Source organism: Phocoena sinus, chromosome 10, assembly GCF_008692025.1.
Source record: "Phocoena sinus isolate mPhoSin1 chromosome 10, mPhoSin1.pri, whole genome shotgun sequence".
Taxonomy (NCBI): domain Eukaryota; kingdom Metazoa; phylum Chordata; class Mammalia; order Artiodactyla; family Phocoenidae; genus Phocoena; species Phocoena sinus.
The window spans coordinates 17,781,673-17,804,278 of NC_045772.1; the positions used below are offsets into that span (position 1 = coordinate 17,781,673).

Consider the following 22,606-nt stretch of genomic DNA (forward strand, 5'->3'; position numbering starts at 1 on the left):
TTGAGATCTCTGATCCCAGGTTCTCAGTGTCGTTAGTTTGTTCTTGGATTCAGTAGTTCCAGAGACAGTCTCAGAGGTGGTAGCACACTTAGTAGATCAGTTTTTTTGAGCAGCCATGCCAATATATGTTTGCCCATATGTTATTACATATACTGTTACTATTAGCTAAGACTCATTCACGGAGGTCCAGCCGACAGCCCTATGTCTCCAGCCTTCCCAACAATTTGGTAAGGACCAGATTCCCTCCATTAAATACTTTTCTGCTTAAAATACCTAGACCACTTTCTAGTTCCCGTCCCGAAGCCTGACTGAATCCTAGCAAACCAGGAGCAAAGAAGTTTGGGAGACAAATAAAACAGATCACACCAGAAGCTATCTGGATACAGCAAACCAACCTGGCTCTTCCCTCTGGGCCGTATGCATATTGGTGAGGTGGGCAAGGGGGCAGAAGAGACGTCTTTGCCAATCACTTATTTACACTTTAAATGTTTCCTAAGCACGTCTGGGCCAACCTTAGAGGCTATAAAGAGGAACCTGGTAGACGTTCCTCAAAATGTGGAGATGTACAAGTAAACAAACAACTACCACCCATTTCTAAAAGGGCTAGAGAAGAGAAATGACGAAGGCCATGGGAGTTCAGTGGCCTGGAAAGAAAGTAAAAATCCACATCGGTGACATTTTCCTCAAGAAACGTCACGATGCCTATTTCTCTGTGAACTTCCAGGTTTCAGCTCCACGTGAAGTAACTCACTCCCCCGCGTCCCCATCCTGACTCTTACCAACCTCATCAGTTAACCAGAGAGAGATGCTAACTGCAAGCCCTGAGGCTCTGAAAATAGGTGCAAATTTCCCAAGCACAGCAGAAAAGACTCAGAGGCCTGCATGCCAGCAAAGCCTGTATGAAGCAGGTGATCAGGGCTTATCAGGTACCTCCAGGCCCTCAGTTGCAGCCTGAGTGCCATTTTTCATCACCTTACTGAGGTTATGGAGTGCACCATGGTTTACAAAAAGTACTTTCACAGTTTACAGAGGTGGGTCCGAAGCCATCAACTGTAAGACACTGTCACTTTATGTTCCTCCGAGAAAATAAAATGCTCTCCGTTAAAGGTCAGCACAGTACTGAGATACTATCAGTTACAGCACATCAAATTTCATAAAAAGGAAAACGTGGGGGAAAAAATGAGTGTTTCAGAATTGATAAAATATAATAATTCATAGGGTTAGGCAGAGAGGGGAATGCCCACACTAGGACCTGGGTCTTTCGCTCCCAAATCATCAATCCATTCAATCTCTACTTTTCCTGAGTGCTTCCATAAGTCAGGGGCTGTTGATGGCTGTTCTTAACTACGAAAGCCGTGAATCACACCCTGAACATTTTAAGAATTTCCCAACACAAGCTCAGTTAAAATTCCTGTCAAATCTTTTTTTTTTTTTTTCTGATTTGTACATCACTGCTTTAAAAAGTTGACAACGGGGTGGTCTAGTTTGGGGGGCGGGAGTGGAGGGGAAGTGGGGTTTACATGGTAACCACTTCACCCAACTGCACCCAAGGGCTGCTGAAGATAAACACAGAAGCGCACGCAAGAGGTCTCGGCTCGTCCTCCCCTGTTGTGCCCCCTCCCCCAAGAATCCTCGGCCCAAACTCTCCCAGGGCTTCCCATGCTGTCCCCAGTCACGGCCAAGGCCAAGGCCCACACACACAGTCTCTCTCCACCTCCTAGTCTTAGCTCCTTCCTCCCTCTGCTCCAGACACTCGGAGCTGCCTGTCAGGCACGGTTCTGCCGCAGGGAACAGACCTGTGCTGCTCTCTGCCCGGAACCTTCTGCCTGGGACTGGGCGGACACGTGGCCAGCTCCTTCACTTCCTCCCCGTCTCTGTGGTCCAGTCCTCTTGTCAGCGACATCCCGCAACGACCTCTGTATTAAATTGCAAGCCTGGCCTCTCACATCCCTCATTCACCTCCCCTGCTTTTTCTCTCTTCACACCATCTGACGTGGCACCTATGTGACTTCTGCATTTCCTTAAAGCCTGCCTATCCCACTAGAATGTAAGTTTCACGAGGGCAAAAATAATGTTTCATTGTATCCCCAGTGCCTAGAGCAATACCCCACACAGAGTAGAGGAGACAGAGAAGAAAAGAAAGGGCAACCCTACTCTCACTTTCTGATCAATCACATCTGGTGTGAGATGCATCAAATTACAAATTCCAGGAATTTTTAATGGACAGATCAGATTATTCAATGATCTCAGACGCAGAACTGCCTCCCTCTTCACCTGTGATAAAGATGGGGGTCTCAAAAGTCAAGAGAAGAAAAACTAAAAAGTGAAAATGAGTATGTAAAACAACTTCTGCTTTGTCTCAGACTCTGACCTTACAAGCAGCCGTGACTTTCATGAAAGTCTTTCCACTCACCGTCCCCAGATTAAGAAGAGCTTTGTCCTTTTGGTGGATTTAAGAAGGGAAAGGGTGGTACCCGTGCTTGTAAGCCTTTGATTTCCTGTTTTTAAATGGCTGTTGCCCACAGAGCTCGTCATAAGCAAAATGACTCTTCACCCAGATAAATACAAACAGCAGCCTCTGCTGGAGGGCGGATTCTCCCACCCCTCACCCATCAGAAATACCCCAACCGCTCTCCTTCTGGTGCCCAATCACCACTTTTATTTCAGAGGCAACGAAATGAGGACTCCTGGACAGCGGCTATTACTGTGGAAGGAAACTGCCTAAGTGTATCTGTCTTATCTTTGTGCAACTATGAAACTCCCCATTGAGGTGCAAACATTTAAACCACCAAGGGGAGACCCCATGCTAGAAACATCTTATCTTTCAGTCATTTAATGCTGTTTCCAGGATTTAAAACAGCGTCATATTTGAGACCTTCTTGACATCTTTTCAAAGGATAAAGATGTCAGATATAAAAGAACAGTCCCTATGAACTGGTATAACTCCAAATTCATTTCATGTATCAGCAAAAAGATTCTTTTTTTTTTTTTTTTTTTTGCGGTACTCGGGCCTCTCACTGTTGTGGCCTCTCCCGTTGCGGAGCACAGGCTCCAGACGCGTAGGCTCAGCGGCCATGGCTCACGGGCCCAGCCGCTCCGCAGCATGTGGGATCTTCCCGGACCGGGGCACAAACCCGCGTCCCCTGCATCGGCAGGCGGACTCTCAGCCACTGTGCCACCAGGGAAGCCCTAGCAAAAAGATTCTTTAAAATGAAATACATGCAGGGGGGGAAAAAAAAAAAAAAAGGCATGATACCAGACTGACATCCTGCAAAGGGGTGGGGATGGAAGGTGAGAGGTATATGCAACTCTATAAATTTAAAAGTTTGTGGTTAAATTTTCTGTCTTTAAACTTAATAATTAGTCACCATAATGACCATAATGATGTATTTGTCTAAAATACATATTATCTGTCAAACAAGGTACAAAATCCAGGATGTGATCTCAAATTTTTTTTATATACATATTTTATAATATACAGAAAAAAAGTACCCATTGCCTCTGGGTCGTAGATTAATGAATGATTGTTTTTCTTCTGTACTTCCTAAATTTTCTCAAATGAGCACATATTACGTTTATAATTAAATTAAAATTATAGCACAACAGCATTTCACATCCAATCTAATCAAGTGAACTACAAAGGGGTAACCCAAGAACTCTTTAAATAAAGGGTATAATCTTTCAATACATTCAAGCAAGGCAAAGAAATCCCAGGCGACAGTGAAAGTAAACATATCGCAAAAGAAAAAAGAGAGAGAGAGAGAGAGAGAGGAAGAGCAAGACAGAAAAAAAGGCTTTCTCCGCAGGTTTCTCTCCTATGAACAGGAGCTTTCAAACAAAACCACAACCCTACGGAGTAACATAGAAGGAAGGTTCAGAGGATCTGTCTTCACAAATGCAGCCTGGTGGCCTCTCAGCTCTGCCTGGCCGGACACAGCTCCATCAGAGGCCAGCCATCTGGGGCAGGTACGGTCTCGGCAGGTATGCGAGCCACGTCAATGCTCAGGAGGCACTTTCACAGGACATGATCGCTGATGGACTCAAACCTGTGCAGAAACCACAGGCATGGAGCTCCATTCTCACCAACATCAGGAACGGTTCACGCCCACAGAAGGTGTCCCCTGCAGATGGGTTTCTGTAGGTCAGTGGCTAAATAAGGCCAAGCCTCCCCAGTACCCAGGACACCCAAGCAGTGTCTCACTGCCTCACACTTCAGGGCAGCAAATCTAGGCCATGGGGAATGCTCCTGTCTGGTGCATGATGAGCTTAAACCTGATCCATGACTCGGGGGATCTCAGAGGCCAGGAGGGCAGAGAAGTGTCCAGACCTTGTCCCCTGTGTTCCACACCCCTCCTAGAGAGACAGACTTACTGACTAGGTATTCTTGGCAAGGTTTAATGTAACCTTCCCAGAAACTGGAGAAGCAGGTCTCCTAGAGTCTAGCCACTTCATGCATTCATCCAGCAAATATTTTATTGAGAAACTACTACGTACCAGGCACTGTGCCAAACACTGGGGTTAGAATGGGGCCTAAAACCCAGTCCCTGCCCTAAGACTATTAACTCAGTGTGTCAAAGCTCTAAAGAAAACTGCCTTTACCGACAAGGCCCACTTCTGCTGAACCCTCCAACCAAATTAAAGATCAATTTCTCAAGTTTATATATTAGAAAAGTACAGGGGCCTCCCCGGTGGCACAGCGGTTGGGGGTCCACCTGCCGATGCAGGGGACACAGATTCGTGCCCCTGTCCGGGAAGATCCCACATGCCGCGGAGCAGCTGGGCCCGTGAGCCATGGCCGCTGAGCCTGCGCGTCCGGAGCCTGTGCTCCGGGGTGGGAGAGGCCGCAGCGGTGAGAGGCCGGCGTACTTCAAAAAAAAAAAAAAAAAAAAAAAAAAGAAAAGAAAAGTACAAAAGAAAATGAACCCTAGATTAGAACCAGAGGGAGAGACAGCCAGCACCGCCCTGCCAGCTGTCTCCTTTTATGCTTTCTCTCCCTCCTTACACATTCCAGGTATTCTCTAGCCATCAACGAAGCCAGGAATCCATTTCTTTTTTGAATACTACTTTTCTATTTCAGATAGAAATAGAAATAGCCCTCCTGCCAGAGGGCTCCAAATTTTTAGCAACACAATCTGTGCCATGCTGTGGTCCCTTCTGCCTCTCCCTGGGTGATCTGGAGAAACGGAAACTGCAGAGCCAGGCTAAAGGATCAGCTATCATTACCTAAATCCTTCGGAGAAGCAAAGATTAGCTAACTTTTAAGGAAATTCAAAGCAGTAGGAAAAAGATATAGCATCAGCTGTCATCAACAGTGTATTTTAATAAAATGGGGGGGTAAATGTTTAATATGAATTTCAAAGCATATTTTTATGTCCCATTGACATTGACATGGAGTTTTCATGGAACCATATGTAATTCAAAATAAGGAAGACCTTTCGGGACTTCCCTGGCGGTCCCGTGGTTACGATTCCACGCTTCCACTGCAGGGGGCGCAGGTTTGATTCCCTGGTTGGGGAACTAAGATCCCACAGGCCTGTCACGTGGCCAAAAAAAAGAAAAAAAGAATAAGGAAGACCTTTCAATTGAATTACCTGCAGTTCTACATTCAATAGAATGTATTGAAAGTAGTCTTTGCTATGGACTGGGGGAAAGTATCAGAAGAACATGTTCATATAGACACAAATAATCAACAAATGCTATTTTTTGGGGAGGAAGTGGAACCAGGAAGGGAAGCCAAGGTTGAGAGCAGAGGATCAAAGACAGAGGATCCTTATCAGCATAGCCTTGGAAAAGGTTCTGTCCCTGGTTCCAAAAGGCCAGACTGAAAGGAGCTAAAACCACTGCTTTCAAGTCAACTTAATGTTCCAACTGGAGCTGGAAATTTTCACAAAGTGCAAATTACAAGTTGGAAATTTCTTCCTGGTATCTCCGGCTAGACAGTTATTTCCTAATTCTCACAGAGGATAAGAAAAGCCCAGGATGCATGAAAACCATGGATAGTAGTAGTCTTTCTAGTTAGTATCTCACCGGACAACTAACAGGTACAGAGAAGTTAAAGTACATTCCTGCCAGAGACTAATATTCATCCCTGTTCCAGGCATTTCTGCAGAGAATTACCTGGCATGTTCGGTCCAGGCAAAACTTTAAGTGGCCTAAACACATCTGTAGTGTCTAGACCAAATCATTCGGCCCTTTGTTTAAACTGCTGGAGCCCCAGTGTATTTGTACACCACCCGGTCCCCAGCCCCACCCCCCTGCCCCGCCCCGGGGGGGTCTGGCCCGGGATGGCGCTGTCTGTCTGGTCCTGCCCATCGCAACCATCGCCTGGCGGCCGGCAGGCAAGCCAGGTCCATTTTTAAATTCCCTTAGAAGTTTCACAACCACCGGTTTGGGTGAGGAGACAAACACCGCTGTAGTTTGCTGACATGAAACTAAAAATACCCAGCTGCAAACAAAAGCCACCCTTTACAAGGCTGGCTTGGCGTCCTGAGGTTACATGTGGTAGTGCCAGGCCATACGACCATATTCTTGGCAAAGTGGCCGCCTTAACAACTGCTCCAGGCCCAGAGGGGCAGAGGGGCCATTCTGCCCTGAGCTGTCAAGGAATCCCGCACCGGGCAGCCCTGCCTGTTTGACGGAAAGAACAGCTTTATGCTGTCATCCAAATGCAAGCTAGAGGAATTCGGGGCTGCGTCTGGGTTAGATACACACTGAAAGAAGAATGCAGGAGGCAAAAAGAAAACACCAACCCTACAGCCCTGGAAGGAAATGTGTTTGCACCTCCCTCCTTGCAATTATAAAAGCAAGTTACTGCTGTGACTATACTGAGAAAGGCAACTCGGAGGCGTGAAAAATGGATCTGGGAGCCGATGTGGCCCACTGGGAGCCTGCTGTGGGCTAGGGGTGGAGGACCATGGCTCCACGGGGAGACTCCCGTTACCCCGGAAGCTTCTTTGTAAGGTTTTACCTGTTGGGCTCCAGAGCGGAGCTGCGAACCCGGAGCCGCCACGGTCGAGGTCGTCCCTCCCTCCCCAGGTCTCAAACTTTCCTTCGCGCCCCTCGAAAGGGGCAAGCCTTGTCCCTCCCCGAATCCAGATTTCAGGTGTGGAACTTGTCTAAGCCAACGGGGACTGCGGGGAGGGGGCTCATTCCCACACGGCCCGGCGGGGCTCCGGATGCTCGGAACGCAGGAGGGGGAGATGCAACCTGACGGTCAGCCCAGGACCCGACCAAAGTTTCCTCCCAAACTGCAGTGGCGCGCGCGACCCAGGAGCTCTGAGTCCCGCAGCACAGGGTCGGGAGCGGGTTGCGGGGCGGGAGCAGGCCCCGGGGCACAAGCCGCAAGGTCAAGGCGGAGCCGGAGCCGAGCCCCGGGGCAAACAGCTGGCGCCGGACCCCATCCGCAGCCTGGTGGAGGGGCAGTGCCGGGCACCCAACCTCTCCCTACACCTGCTCAGCGCGGTGCCGAGCCCCGGACACGTGGGAGCCTAGCCCCGGGCTCCCCAGCTCGCGGCGGGGACTGGCAACCTCGCCGGGGCGCGCACCCTTCGCCCCCGGTCCCCCCAACCAGGAAGAGGCAGCGCGCTGGGGCGCCGGGCGGCTGGCTCCCGGCGCCTCTTTCATCCTCGGACCTCGGCAGAAGCCGGGAGGGAGTTTCGTTCTCTTCAAACCGACCCTCCACCCTCAGCAGCTTCCCACAACCTCTACCTTGCTCTGCTACCTCGCAGACAGACAGACAAGAGACACAAAGAAGAAAACAAAACAAAACAAAACTACCGCCCCTCGGGTCTCATCCTCCAGCCTGGAGCCGGGAGGACGAAGAAGAGAGAGCACATCCTTCCTCCTCCTCCCCATCCGACTCGGGTATCCGGGCTGACTCGGTCAGCAAGGAACCCCGAGGTGGCCCATAGAGAAGAGGTAAGGTTGGAAGAGGCAGAAACAAGGCGGAGCGAGCGAGGGAGCAAAAGCGCGAGAGAGCAGAAAATAGCCAACAAAACCACGCTAACGCGCCCCCTACCTGGGTGCAACATACTTTGGAAATAGAAGATAACCAGGATAAAGGATCCCAAGCAAGTGGCCAGCACCATCCGGCAAATTCTGTTCATCCTCATCACTTCCAGCAGCCCCGGCTTCATGGCTTTGTCTTGGTTGCGGGGACCCGGGCGTCCGGGAGGCGCGCCCGGAGCGCAGGAGCGGGAAACCCGCCGCGCGGAGCGGAGCCCGGGAGGCGCAGGGCAGGGCTGGGCAGGGTTCGCAGGGAGGATAGGGTTGGCTTCACGGCCGCTCTCGGAGCCCCCAGCCCCGGGCAGGGGTGTGGAAGGCGCCGGAGTTGCTCTGGAAGTGCTGAGATGCGTGGACCCGCCGGCTGCGCGCTCTTGCTCCTCCCGCTGCTCCTCCTCGCCTCTCCGCCGCCGCCTCCGCCCCCGCCAGCAGCCGCCGCTGCCTCCTGGCGGGCCGGGCGGCTGGGGGACGAGCGGTGGTGGTGCCGCCGCCGCTGCCGCTTTTCTGGCCGCTGTGGCTGTCGGACGGGCCCCTTCCCTCCTCTCCAAAGGCTACTTCATTGCGCTCCAAACATCCACATATTCCGGGGCTGGGTTTTACCAAATGCAACTCACAGCCCCCGGCGAGGGGAGGGCGCCTGCGGAGAGCCGGGCGGAGGGAGGGACCCGAGCGCCGGGGCGGAGCGTCGCGCTCCCCCCGCCCCTACCCGGGATTTGGTCGCGTCCAGCTGTTTCCCGGGGAGCGCGGAGTGCGCGCCGCGCTCCCGCAGGGTCCCAAAAGCCTTCAGTCCCCGCCGGGCCGGCTGCAATGTGGAGGTTGTGTGTCAGCGTTTCTATGACAAAACCCGGAGGAAAAAAATACGAATAAAATCGCCTCGGTGCTGCCACCCACTCCTGCCGGCCTGTGAAGACGGAGGTGGCGGGGTGCGGGTCGGAAGCGCGAAGGGGTCTGGCGGTACGCGATAATTTAAAATCCCTGAGCAAGGTAGCCGGGAAGTTGTCCCCAGTCCCTAGGGAGCAAGTGCCCTTTTCCCGAGTCTCAGAATAGGGTGGTTTCGGGGGGGGTTGTTTTGTTTTTTGGGGTTTTGTTTGTTTTGTTTTTTCTTTCCAACGACAGCCCACCACGAGCGACGTTTTGGAAAGGGATTAAAGACGTCTGACTTCAGGTCAAGGTTAGGAAAACTGCATAATTCTCAGGGGTCAGGAGACAGCTGAGCTTTCCCCGGGATTTATGCAGTCTGACACTCACCCCACCTCAACAGGGCAAAAGGGGATTTGGGGATTTTCGAAGTCTGATTTCGCAAAGTGTAGAGCTGCCTCCAAATCCTCCAAAGGGCAGAGTCTTAGCAGGGTGGACGGGAGAGGATGCCCCCACTAAGTCACTCCTCCCAGTACAACCAACTGCTGGAAAAAAACAAGCCCGCCTTAGCGTTGGCAGGTAAATGGGAAGATGGCGTTGCTTTCTTGTATTGAGTGAAGTGATTTAAAAATTCCGGTTCCATGTATTTAGATTGTTTAGCAGTCAAGCTGGATGCAGGTAAACAGTGCAGAGATCACTGTCTCACCTACCTAGTACGAGCTGGAGAAAATCGGTTCCTATAGTCCACTTATCAAACTACCTAGAATGGAAGATCTAAAGGGTTATTTAAATTCCAATAATAATATATACCAGGAAAAAAAGTTACTGTAAAGACTACAATAAGTTTTGCGCATATTATCAAATCTTTACTACTATTAACGCAATTAGTGATGAAATAAGATAATGGGTCTTCCTATACCTCTCACACAGCAGGCATTTGATACTTATTGAATCTGAATATAATGGGCCTTATCCTCCTCTCAATACATCAGAGACACAATTTGCAAACAGATACACGCAGCCAAAACCACCTCGACAACCTCGGTTCCCTTCCCCGCAGTCTTCCTCCAGCAGTTGCTAAGCAGGGAAAGTAACAAAGTCAGCAGCCTTGCCTTTGATTACAGAAGACAATCAATTATAGCACAATATGTAGCTGGTTTGTACTGTATTAATTTGTGCTCACTTGTGAATGAGCTGCTTACTATAGGCAGCTGAGCTGAACAAGATCCAGTACAAAGTCATTCTCTAGTGATTCCCCCCACAGGACATCAGGGATGGGAGCTGCCCTTACCCACCCACCTGCCCATCCTTGACCAAGGTAGGGATTCCCCGCAGGGAGGATGACTAGATGGGCACTTGCAGTGTTTGGCCTAGAACAGCAGGCTCTCCTTTAACTCCTAGTTTTATAGAGCAAGCTGGGATTTGCTCCCAGGTCACCCAACTGGTCCCTTGCCTGCCAAGGCAGAGACTACACTGTACCTGTACAAAAGCCTGGACACACATAAGGCAGTCTGGGAAGTCTCAGGGCCAAGGGAGAGGTCAGAAGCCTAATCCCTGGTGGGTCATGGTGAGTTGAGTTGGCCCACCTGGTGAGGAAGGATGGTGAAACATGCCCAGCATACATTTCTGCATTCTCACAGTCAGGAATGGGCCCAAACATACAGTGAGGGATAAGGTTCTGACAGGTGAACTACCACCTCTTCCAAGAAGCCTTCCCTGATTTCTCACCTGAAGTGGCCCCTTTCCTCCTCTGTGTTCACAGCACTAGGTCCGAACCCCTCCTGGGTCACTGTACCTACTAAGCTGAGTTTTATTCATCTCTGTTTCTCTCTAGTGCTCGGCAGAGCGACTGACGCCCGGTAGGTAAAAATAAATCTGAGATGGAGAGGTGATGCCTTCTCGGGCTAGGAAGTTAAATTAGATCCCCTCTAAAATCTATGGTCATGGTCAGTGCTAGTGGTCTGCAATTCTGTTGTTCTGTGCCCCTAAGGGTGAGAGAAAAGTTCTATTTCTTGTCTCCTCATCACACAGTAATAAACTTCCCAACCACAAGTACAGTCATTGCTTTCTTTCCATTTTTATCCTAACAAAACTTTGTTATATCTTTTATGCATGCTACATGATAAATATCAACCAGATAAAGGACAGTGTTGACTGATAAGACAGAGGAGAAAGGAGATTTGATGTTCTGAATTTTGAAGAGAGGTCAGTGGAAGGCTGCCTCTCAAATCAAGTTTTTTGTTTTCCAAGTGTAGCAGTCAGGGCAGGTGCGGTTACGCTGCAATAACAAACAAGCCCTAACTTCAGTGGCTTAAAACAACCAGGGCTTAGGTCTCGCTCCACCACATGTCTGCCGTGGGTCAGCAGAGGGGCTGAACATGTGGAATACCACGTACAGGATGAGGCCGAAGCAGCCCCCACCTAGAACTTGGCCGGTTGCAATGCCTGAGGAAAGAGGGTCTCTCGCAGGTCTGACCCCAACAATTCAGTGATCCAACCTAGAAGGAGCACGTGTCACTTCTCCTCATCACATATCAACCAGAACTTCTCACCCACTGCTCCACATCCCATCCAGGCCAGGAAGTCAGAAAGCCCAAAGCATTTGGGAAATAGTCTTCCTGGGGCTTCCCTGGTGGCGCAGTGGTTGAGAATCTGCCTGCCAATGCAGGGGACACGGGTTCAATCCCTGGTCTGGGAAGATCCCACATGCCGCAGAGCAACTAGGCCCGTGAGCCACAACTACTGAGCCTGTGAGTCTGGACCCTGTGCTCCGCAGCAAGAGGCCGTGACAGTGAAAGACCCGCGCACCGCGATGAAGAGTGGCCCCCGCTCGCCGCAACTAGAGAAAGCCCTCGCACAGAAACAAAGACCCAACACAGCCAAAAATTAATTAATTTTTTTTAAAAATCCGCCTGACAATGCAGGGTACACAGGTTCGAGCCCTGGTCCCAGAAGATCCCACATGCCACAGAGCAACTAAGCCCGTGTGCTACAACTACTGAGCCTGAGGCTCTAGAGCCCGCAAGCCACAGCTACTGAAGCCCGTGCACCCTAGAGCCCGTGCTCCGCAACAAGAGAAGCCCACGCACCACAATGAAGAGTAGCCCCTGCTCACCACATCTAGAGAAAGCTCGCGTGCAGCAACGAAGACCCAACACAGCCAAAAATAAATAAATAAATAAATACATTTATATTTAAAAAAAAAAAGAAAAGAAAAGAAATAGTCTTCCTGGCTGCAACCCTTCATCCCTCCTCAGACCTTACTTTTCTTCATTTTTCTAAATTCCCTTTTACCCCAAGAGTTTCTGCATATCAACACTGGGCTCATCGTGGGGCCTGGCTAAACCTTGGTTGATTGTGAGGCATGAATCTTACTCTCCAAGTGAAACAACATACAAATGAATCTGGGGTCTATTTCAAAACCTGGCGTGGCCCCTGAACACGGTGTTGAGGAGAAAGTCCTATGTGTGTGGATGATCTTGGAAAACTCAGAGAAGAGGAAGAGACAGATGCAAAATCAGAATTCCGCCTTGTGTCTGCCATCAGCAGCGAGCCGACAGATATTTGCCAAGCCCGCCAATACCTGCAGGCTGAGCTCCACCTCGTTCCTGTAGGTGATGCCTTCAATGTACTGTCTTGTTCAGATCTGGCAGAACTGGCGCCAGTTTCTGCACTTTGTTGGAGAGAGATGTGGGCCTGGGGCACTGGTAGACAGAGAGCTCTTTTGCATCCTTGGGGAAGTGGGGGCATGTCTTGGGCCAACGTCAGCCAGGGACCCCAGACTGGCTCCTCCCAGGATGGGCTTTGCCTGTTTGCATCTCTCTGGCACCTCCAGCACAAAGTACACTCAGTTAACCAGAGCACAGTAAATATTTGTGGAGTTGAATCAGAAAACATGTGCCCACAGCATGTGGAGATCTTAGGGTACAACTCTTTTTCAGGTAGGTAAACCACAAGGACACAAGTGGGTTACTCATGACATGGCTCTGAGCGAGGCTCTTCTTCCCTGGCCTTTCAGAACAAGGTGGGGACGAAAGAAAGGACAGAAGAAGTGATAGAGAAAGAGGGAGGAAAGGAGAGAGGGAGGGAAGAAAATAGGGGAGGAGGAGAGGAAGGAGGGAAGAAAGAGGCGCTATTATTCTGTTTCACTTTCTGATGCTGCCTTTGCCCTTCCACCCAGTTCAGGCCCAAGAGACTCCTCTCCCTCCCTTACTGAGGAAGGAGGTCTGTCAGACCCTCGGACCCTTGGGCACTACCCCAAGCCCCCTCCAACTGCCCTCTAGGTGGCCTCAAGCACCCTCCCCATCTCCACGCGCAGCCCAGAAATCAGCTCCCCAAACTTCTCATCCCTCACCAGGATTTCTTAACTGGGGGTCCCTGGTCACCACCCAAACTCCCATCCAGATGACCCAAAGCCCTCCAGCCCCAGTCAGATGGTCTCGCCCACCCCCCTGCCCTCCCTGCACCCCTGTTCCAGCATGGTCACAGAGGGAGCCATCGTTCACATGGTGTCTAAAGTACTTTATGCCATGCATTTCCCCTCACCACAAGCCTCCAGGTGGGGGCCATTCTTATCCTCAATTACAGAGGAGAAAACTGAGGCAGAGAAAGATGACATACCCAGGGTCACGGGGCTGTTGCTGGCAGATCCAAGGTCTAAAAGCCAGAAGCCAGGCAGCAGTGGTGGATCCAGGGTCCCCTCTCTTCTCTTCCCAGACTGCCAGTTGGGCTGAGGGCTCAGACAGACCAGGTGGACCTGTGTGACCTGTGGCAGGTCACTTCACCCCTCTGAGCCCTACCTTCTCCACCTATTAAATGAAGGCAGCTGCCTCAAAGGACAGAACACCGAAGAGGATGACATGGCACTCAGTGACTGTTGGGTGCCTTCACTGTTTTTTTTTTCCCTTTTCACCTCTGCTAGTCCCTCCTTGTGCCCCTCCTCAGTGACAAGTGGAGCATTTCTTAAGCACCCTTTGACACTAACGGCATGGTAATTTATTGAAATATTCATTTGTGCTTCTTCTGGTATTCTTTACTTCTTCGCTCCTCCATTTCAAGCAGGCTTTGTGCTACCTTGCCTGAGGGATTCAATAAAGACATTCTTGGGGAAAAATTTAAAACTCTGGAAGAGATAGTGCTGAGCTGTATTCCATGATAATCAATTTCCTACAATTTACCTATCCATTGGTTGATGGACATTTGCACTGTTTCCAATTTTGATGTTGGAAATGATGTTTCCAATCATGATGCTGCAATGAATATTTGCATATAAGTCTTTGTATGAACAAATGTTTTCATTTATCTTGGGCAACTACCTAAGACACTCTATGAGACTGTGTCTTCTTCAAAGTGACTGTACCCTTTTGCATTCCCACCAGCCAAGTAGGAGAGTCCCACATCCTCGTCAGAACTTAGTGTTGTTGGTCTTTTTGATTTTAGCCATTCTACTGAGGGTGCAGTAATATCTCATTGTGGTCTTAATTACATTTCCCTGACGATTAGTGATGTTGAGCATCTTTTCATGCATTTCTTGATCATTCAGAAATTGTCCTTTCTGAAATATCTGATCAAATCTTGTGCTGGGGCTTCCCTGGTGGCGCAGTGGTTGAGAGTCCGCCTGCCGATGCCGGGGACACGGGTTCGTGCCCCAGTCCGGGAAGATCCCACGTACCGCGGAGCGGCTGGGCCCGTGAGCCATGGCCGCTGAGCCTGCGCGTCCGGAGCCTGTGCTCCGCAACGGGAGAGGCCACAACAGTGAGAGGCCCGCGTACCGCAAAAAAAAAAAAAAAAAAAAATCTTGTGGTGTTTTTCTTTCATTATTTCTTTTTTTTTTCATTAGTTGTAATACTATTAAATTCTTTATGTATTCTGGATACCAGCCTTTCTTCAGATATATGTTTTTATATTTTTTTTCTCAGTCTGCTTGCCTTTTTGTTTTTCTTAACTGCCTTTTGAAGAGCAAAAGTTTTGAAAACTGACGCAGTCCATTTTATTGTTTCTTTGATGGTTCATGTTTTCTGTGTTCTGTTAAAGAAATCTTGGCCTAACTCAGTGCCACAAAGATTTTTTTCTTGTGGCTTCTTGAAGAAAGTGTCATACTTTTGGCACTTAGGTTTAGGTCTTTGATCCATTTTGAGTGAATTTTGGTGTACGGTATGAGGTAAACATGGGGGTCTTTTTTTTTATATACAGATATCCAGTTGTTCCAGCACCATTTTATACTATTATTATTTTATCCCATGTTGTACAATTAAAGTATGCCACCTCAGGATATAAATCCCCATAGGCATGGTGCAGTCCTCAAGACATTAATAATAGGACTCCAAGAATGTTGTAGAAAAGCATGATTGAGTTCATCTTTCTGCCCTGAATCCCTTGGGATGTCCTGTACTGTCTCCCTACCATCTGTGTCCTTCCATGAGTTAACAGAGGCAAAAAAAACCCAGCCACCTCCTTGGTCCACTGTTAGACATGAGGTTACATCACTGAAAAACCTCACTGGGCACTTATTCAACGTGTCTATTTCCAGTGGTCTCTGAGCTCTGGGACCACTGGGACCATCCCTGTATCATGTCTAACATGACAGTGTAGACACTAGGCAGTGTAGAAATATGTATTAAATGGATGATATCATTTTTACCTAGCAGCCTGGAGAAGATTATAAAATATTGACGATAACCAGTGCTGGGAAGGGTATGGAGAAAAGAGAAGCCATATACACTGATGGCGGAAGTGATTTTTTTTTTTTTTTTTTTTTTTTTTTTTGCGGTACACGGGCCTCTCACTGTTGTGGCCTCTCCCGTTGTGGAGCACAGGCTCCAGACGCGCAGGCTCCGGACGCGCAGGCTCAGCGGCCATGGCTCACGGGCCCAGCCGCTCTGCGGCATGTGGGATCTTCCCGGACCGGGGCATGAACCTGTGTCCCCTGCATCGGCAGGCGGACTCTCAACCACTGCACCACCGGGGAAGCCCGGTGGAAGTGATTTTTAAATTGATATAACTTTTATAACATTTCTGAAAAGTAAAGCAGCAGTAATTAGACTAAAACCACTAAGAGATCCAGAGCATTCATGTACCTAGCTGTGCTAAAATCACCTAAGTGTCTAATAATTAAGGTTTGATTAAACAAATTGTAAAACCTCCATATGATGAAATACTCTACAGCCACTAAAAAGGAAAATGACTAAATCAATTAAAGATGTTAAAACACAGTGTGTATATATGCTCTTGTTTTTAGATAAACAAATATAAATTTATTTATATACAAATATACATATTATATAGCAAAGTATTAATAGTAGGTATTCCTGGGTATTGAGTTTTTTTAATTGATTTACTATATTCTCTAACTATTTTTTAAAGAGTACATATTCTTTTTAAAAAGGAAAACTGTACAGCTATTTTCATTTTCAGAGGGAAAAATATTCTGTCTAAAAAAAGGAGAATATGTTTCTTAAATCACCAAAACCCAGGTAAACCCCTACCTCCTCCATGATGCTTTCCCTACTTACTTCAGCTTACAGAGATCTCTTCCTGCTTGTAAGAGTTAGACCCCTCCTCTATAATTTAGCAAGTCTACCCTGTCGTACAGGTGTGAGTCATTTGGTGAGCTATGCCCCATCTCCTGGGACACACTGCATAAGCTCAGGGAGGGGGACATTGGGACCTGTTGCCACAGACCTGTTGCAATGCTGGACACATAGCAGATGACCCTCGAGAACTGCCAGTTAATTTCCTGATACGTTACAATGGGCTCCTGTTGCTATCTGCCTCCGGCCAGACACTGCTAACACGTGACACCCACCACCATTAACCCTCATCTCAGTCACACAAGGACAGTGTGAACATCCCATTACACAGATGACAAAACTGAGCCTCAGAAAGATTAAGGGACTTGCTCACATTTGCGCAGCTGTTATGTGCGGGTGGGAGGTGGGATTTGAACCACAGTTATGTGGCACCAAGACCCATGCTTCAGAGTGAATCAACCACGTCTGTCCGCTCTTCAAACATCGAACAGCACCCTGCCTAGACTTCTCATCAAGGTTATGCCTAATCAAGACCAACCCTTTGAGGAGCTTGGGGACAGAGGTCATATAAGCACACAGGAGTTGGGGGACAGGCAATCAGGCGTTAACAGAGAGATTTTTCCACTAGTCATCTGGATTTTCGCCTTCGTACTCACAGACATGCTCACTTTCAGAGCCTTTCCTAGTGCAGGTCAAATCTCAGTGACTTTTAAACCAGGGTTTAACATTCTCTCTTGCCCCCCTCTCCTCTCTCCCTTCAACATTTGCTTAGATGGGAGGATAAGATAAGTCTGCCTAAAAGATTGGCTCAAACAATATTCACCTTCATCTTTTTTTTTTTTTTTTGCCCTGGGGTGTAGTGAAAAACCATGCTTCTCAGAGTTGTTTATGACCCTCTCTGGAGATGAAAGGGCTCTCTACAAACCTACTGACCCAAAAGTGTCGTGAGGTGGCAGGACACAAAAAAAGGAATTACCTAAATATTCAGAGTTAGAGATGTTTTTCTATAAAACAATCTCTTGGGTTATGTGGGCAGCCTGAGAAATACTTGTTAAATATTCATCTCCAAAATATAAAACTCCTGTATGTCAGAGGAAAAAGAACAAAGGTAAACAGCAAGTAAAAATGTGATGGAAATATTCATTGAAAAAGAGAGAGCGAGAGAGAGGGAGGGAGGGAGGAAGGAAGGAAGGAAGGAAGGAAGGAAGGAAGGAAGGAAGGAAGGAAGGAAGGAAGGAAGGGAGAAGGAAACATGAAGGGTGAAACTACTATATATAAAAAGCTCATGTGAGCAGCTAATAACACCACCAAGACCCCAATAGACACTTGAACAAAAAACATGGATGGAATTCTTCATATAGACAGACAGGAAATATAACTGGATAACCGAACATGGGGAAAGTTACAACTTCAATAATTTAAGCGAAGCAAACCAAAACAGACAACACCATTTTAGTGTAGCAAAGTAGCAAAGGTTTGTGTGAAATGATACATTTTCCTTGAAGCAACTGGAACAACCACTTTGGGAGTACAGGTGTCCTTTATCCCAGCAGTGGGGCTGAGGCACCGAGTGTGGTTACCTATAACCTATCAAGTATGATGGCCACCAGTCATCCGCTACAACCCACTACAGACAGCAACAGGGATGGCTTTACTGGAGCAAACCCTGAGGGGCTTGTTTGCAGTTGAGTGGGCACCTAGCTGTTTCTCTGACCCTCCTGGAATTCTGTGAGCTACTGAACAGCGTTTAAAATGTTCACGATCCTCTTAAGCTAGCAGAGTAGTTGCCTCTAACCAAGAACGCTGAGTGATACATACTTGACTTTCCAAAGCTTACTTTCCCCACAGGAAAATGCAAGGAATGATGCATATTTCTAAGTGAAAAAAGTCAATCACTGTATGATTCCAGCTATATGACATTCTGAAACTGGCAAAACTATGGAAACAGTAAAATGATCAGTGGTCGCCAGGGGTTGGGGGGAGGGAGCACAGAGGATTTTTTAGGGCAGTGAAAATACTCTGTATGATACCATAATGGGAGATACATGTCATTATACATTTGTCTAAACCCATAGACCGTGCAACAACAAGAGCGAACCCTAATGGAAACTACAGACTTGGGGTGATAATGGTGTATCAGTGCAGCTTTGTCGGTGGTGACAAACGTCCTGCTCTGGTGTGGGTGTGGATAATGGGGACGTGACGCATGAGTGGGGGCAGGTATACGGGATGCATCTGTACTTTCCACTCAGTTTTGCTGTGAACCTTGAATTGCTCTAAAAAATGGTCTTAATTTTAAAAGGGCATCTTTATTTATTTTTTAATTAGTTTGGGTTTTTTTTTTTGGCTGTGCCACTGCTTGCAGGATCTCAGTTCCCTGACCGGGGACTGAACCTGGGCCGTGGCAGTGAAAGCCCAGAATCCTAACCACTAGGCAACCAAGGAACTCCCTAAAAGGACATCTTTAAATTATAGGAAAAAATTATGATTCAAAGAATTGCAAAGATGGGACTACGTAAACTTTAAGATGCTGGGGTGATTCTAGAATTGAAAGTGGATAATTCTAGGTTCCTGTAGATGAGTCAGAGCAATGCCACCGATATTAGGAACTCAAACAGAGATCCTTTTGAACATGACCTCTACTGAGAGTGGGGGAGGTGGGCGGCGACTTACCTCAAAGTGATGTTTCTCAAAAAAGAGCAGGTTGAATGTTGGGGGCTGGTAAACAACAATCACCTTGGAGCACAAACCTTATTTTGCGGAGTCAAATTTTTAATATTCAAGATGTGAAATAATCTCATTATGATAACGACAAACCCAGGGCTCTGAAAATGAAATTAAGAATGCTTCTCAGCAAGGGAGAGCAGCGAGGACTAATTGTACACAGCAGGGTGTGAATTTTCAGAGCCATGGGAGCAGGAGTTACTATGCTCACATGAGATGCTTCAGAGACAGCGCGGTGCCGGGACTCAGAGGCAGGAGTTCTGATCCGAGGTCGGCCACCAGCCGATCATGTGGCTTAAAGCAAGTCATCCTCCTTCCCTGGGTCTCAGTAGCCACCTGAGATAAAGCCAGAGAAATGCAATATCCAGATACCTAAGTGTTTGTTAGGATCTGTTAAGTAAAAGGACTCATGTAGTAATACTCAGCGGTAACGTTCTCTGGGCGGAAAGGATCCATCTCTCCTCCCTGCTTTTAATTGCAAGGTCAGTGCCATTTGGACAAGAACACGTCTCCTCTTGAGTAGTACTAGGCTACACTCAATAGTGTTGAACTTCAACAAAATCAGTCATCCAATGCTACCTACCATTTAGGTGACCCCTGACCAAGCAACTCTATTAGCCAGCGACATTTGGTTTCAGAAATCCAACTCCGGGGCTTCCCTGGTGGCGCAGTGGTTGGGAGTCTGCCTGCCAATGCAGGGGACACGGGTTCGTGCCCCAGTCTGGGAATATCCCACATGCTGCAGAGCGGCTGGGCCCGTGAGCCATGACCGCTGAGCCTGCGCGTCCGGAGCCTGTGCTCCGCAACGGGAGAGGCCACAACAATGAGAGGCCCGCGTACCGCAAAAAAAAAGAAAAAAAAAAAGAAATCCAACTCCAGCTAGGGTGAACCAAAAGGGACATTTACTGGCTCCGGTAATTGGGACCTTCAAGGGGCAAAGCCGGCTTTAGGCATGACTGGATTCAAGGTTTCAAGCACTGTCTTGAGGACAATGTCTCTTTCCAGAGCTCTGCTCACCTATGTGTCGTCCTTATTCTCAGGTGGCTGCCACCTGCTCCAGGCTTACCTGCTTCAGCTCTGCACCCACGATGGAAATTGCCTGCCTCCTTCCCAACAGCCCCAGCAAGAGTCCAGCGCTTCATTCTGCTGGGCCCAGCTGTGGTAACGTGCTCATCCCCTCACCCGTCACTGGGACAGAGAACGTGGTATTCTCGTTGGCCAGGCCTGGATAACGTGTTCATCTGGGAGCCAGGTGTGGGGTCAGCCCCACCTACATCACAAGAAGCAAGGAGGGGGCAGGGTGGCTCCCCAGAGGCAACCACCCCAAGGGGCTGAGACGGATTCTGGTACAAGAAGGGATGCTACATGTATTCTTTCCTATTGCTTCTGTAACAAATTTCCACAAACTTAGTGGCTCAGAATAACACAGATTTGTCATCGTACAGCTCTGGAGGTCAGAAATCCAAAAGCAGTCTCAGTGGGCTAAAATCAAGGGTATCGTCAGGGCCGTGTCACTTCCGGAGGCTCTGGGAAGAATCTGTCTCCTTGCCTTCTTCTAGCTTCTGGAGGCCACTTGCATTCCTTAGCTTGCAGCCTGTCCTCCATCTTCAAAGCCATTGCACAGCATCTTCCAGTCTCTCTCTCTGACTCTCACTCTTATGTCTCCCTCTTAATAAGGACCCTAGTGATTAAACTGAATCCACCCAGATAATCAGAATAATCTTCCCATCTCAAAATCCTGAACCCAGGCACACCTGTAAATATGTTACCTTCTATGGCAACATATTTACAGGTTCCATAAATTAGGATTGGACATCTTTGGGGGCCATTACTCAGACGACCACCCTGCATGGGAAAGAACAGATTTTTTTTTTTTCTTTTTACCACATCTGTCCATGATCTGCCATGAACCAGCCCTCTTTTAGTCTCAGTTTACCTGCACGATGAATACGCTTACGTCAACGGCTGAGTTGTTGTGATATAATGTTCGTAAAAGCACATTTACATCGTGAAGCATCATACAAATGCAAGTGATCATTTCTGGAATGAAATGCGGGGATGTTAAATTTCACCCACCTTTGCAGCCAGCCATGCCTTGTGTACCACGAGGCTTCCCTCCCCGCGGAAGGAAAGGTCTCATCTAAAGCAAAAAGGTCATTCATCAGCTTTGAGTCATGAAGTAGCACTGGAAGCCAGGATTTGCCAAGAGAGAAAAGGACTGTCTATGTTTCTTTAGCTCCCATTAAGCCGTTAGCAACAACCAGGCCAGGTGGCCCAGATGCCAGAGTTTCCTCCACATATGATGTTGTGACCCAGAAGACATGGGAAGCCACCTGTTCCCACCTCAGTGGACCGTGGGAAGAAGAGAAAAGGAGACAGAGGGAGTAGTTCAAATGCCAGAACTTTGTACCGCCTTCCACCTCTGCCTTGAGACCCAGCCAGAGATGAACGATCAGACCCAAGGGGCATACTGGACCCTAGCAGGAGAAGGGTCATGCCATATTTTCCCATAAGTAACTTGGAGCAGAGGGGTGGAAAGGAGTCCAGCACAGGGTGGCAGCAACAGTAGAAGGATGCGTCTGACAGGCGAGGTGGCCTGCCACACCACTCCTAGCTTCCTGTGGCCTGTGTGGGATATGCATGGCTTCAGAAAGCAAGTCGCTCCAACGGAACCTAGAACCTATTGTGATGCAGTGGTCACTGATCCAGAAAAGACACATGTGGATCCGAGGCCCTGTGTGGAAAAGAGTTAATGTAGCTGACCTGAGAGTATTTGCAAGGGTAGCCCTTGGCTGCCATCTGAGAATTTGGATTTGGAGAGGGCTCTCACCATCCCCAGAACAGAAAACAGTGGCTCGCTATGCCAAAACTCTTTGCATTAACAATATGGTTTATGCAGACCTCTGCCTTGCTTCTGGAAGTCTGGAAATTTGGTACATGGTAGGCAACGGGTCCCTACATGACTGGCCCCAGTAAAGTCCCTGGACTCCTACGCTCAGTGGAGCTTCCCTGATAGATACCGTTTCACACGTGTTGTCACAACGCACTGCTAAAGCAGTTAAGAGTATCCTGTGTGACTCCACTGGGAGAAGGCTCTGGACTCTTTTTTTTTTAATAAATATTTATTTTTTATTTATTTATTTTTGACTGCATTGGCTCTTTGTTGCTGCGTGCGGGCTTCCTCCAGTTGCAGCGCCAGGGGGTTACTCTTCATTGAGGTGCGTGGGCTTCTCATTGTGGTGGCTTCTCCTGTTGTGGAGCATGGGCTCTAGGCACGTGGGCTTCAGTAGTTATGGCACGCAGGCTCAGTAGTTGTGGCTTGCCGGCTCTAGAGCGCAGGCTCAGTAGTTGTGGCGCACGGGCTTAGTTGCTCCATGGCATGTGGGATCTTCCCAGACCAGGGCTCGAACCCGTGTCCCCTGCATTGGTAGGCGGATTCTTAACCACTGCACCACCAGGGAAGTCCCAAGTTAGGAATTTTTTATTAAGCTTTC

General features: G+C 48.4%; 1 protein-coding gene across 11 annotated transcripts in view; it reads right to left on the reverse strand.

The window, feature by feature from the left end:
* CHST11 (carbohydrate sulfotransferase 11) overlaps positions 1 to 8,607 on the reverse strand; it is a 287,104-nt gene extending 278,497 nt beyond the window's left edge. For 2 of the 11 annotated variants that reach the window (XM_032646809.1, XM_032646810.1), the window contains exon 1: positions 1,797 to 2,407. In XM_032646809.1, coding sequence (XP_032502700.1) covers positions 1,797 to 1,903 — 107 coding nt within the window. In that variant the 5' untranslated portion in view covers positions 1,904 to 2,407. The other 9 variants (XM_032646818.1, XM_032646820.1, XM_032646811.1 and 6 more) reach the window with 8 other exon arrangements.
* Positions 8,608 to 22,606: the final 13,999 nt, after the last annotated feature.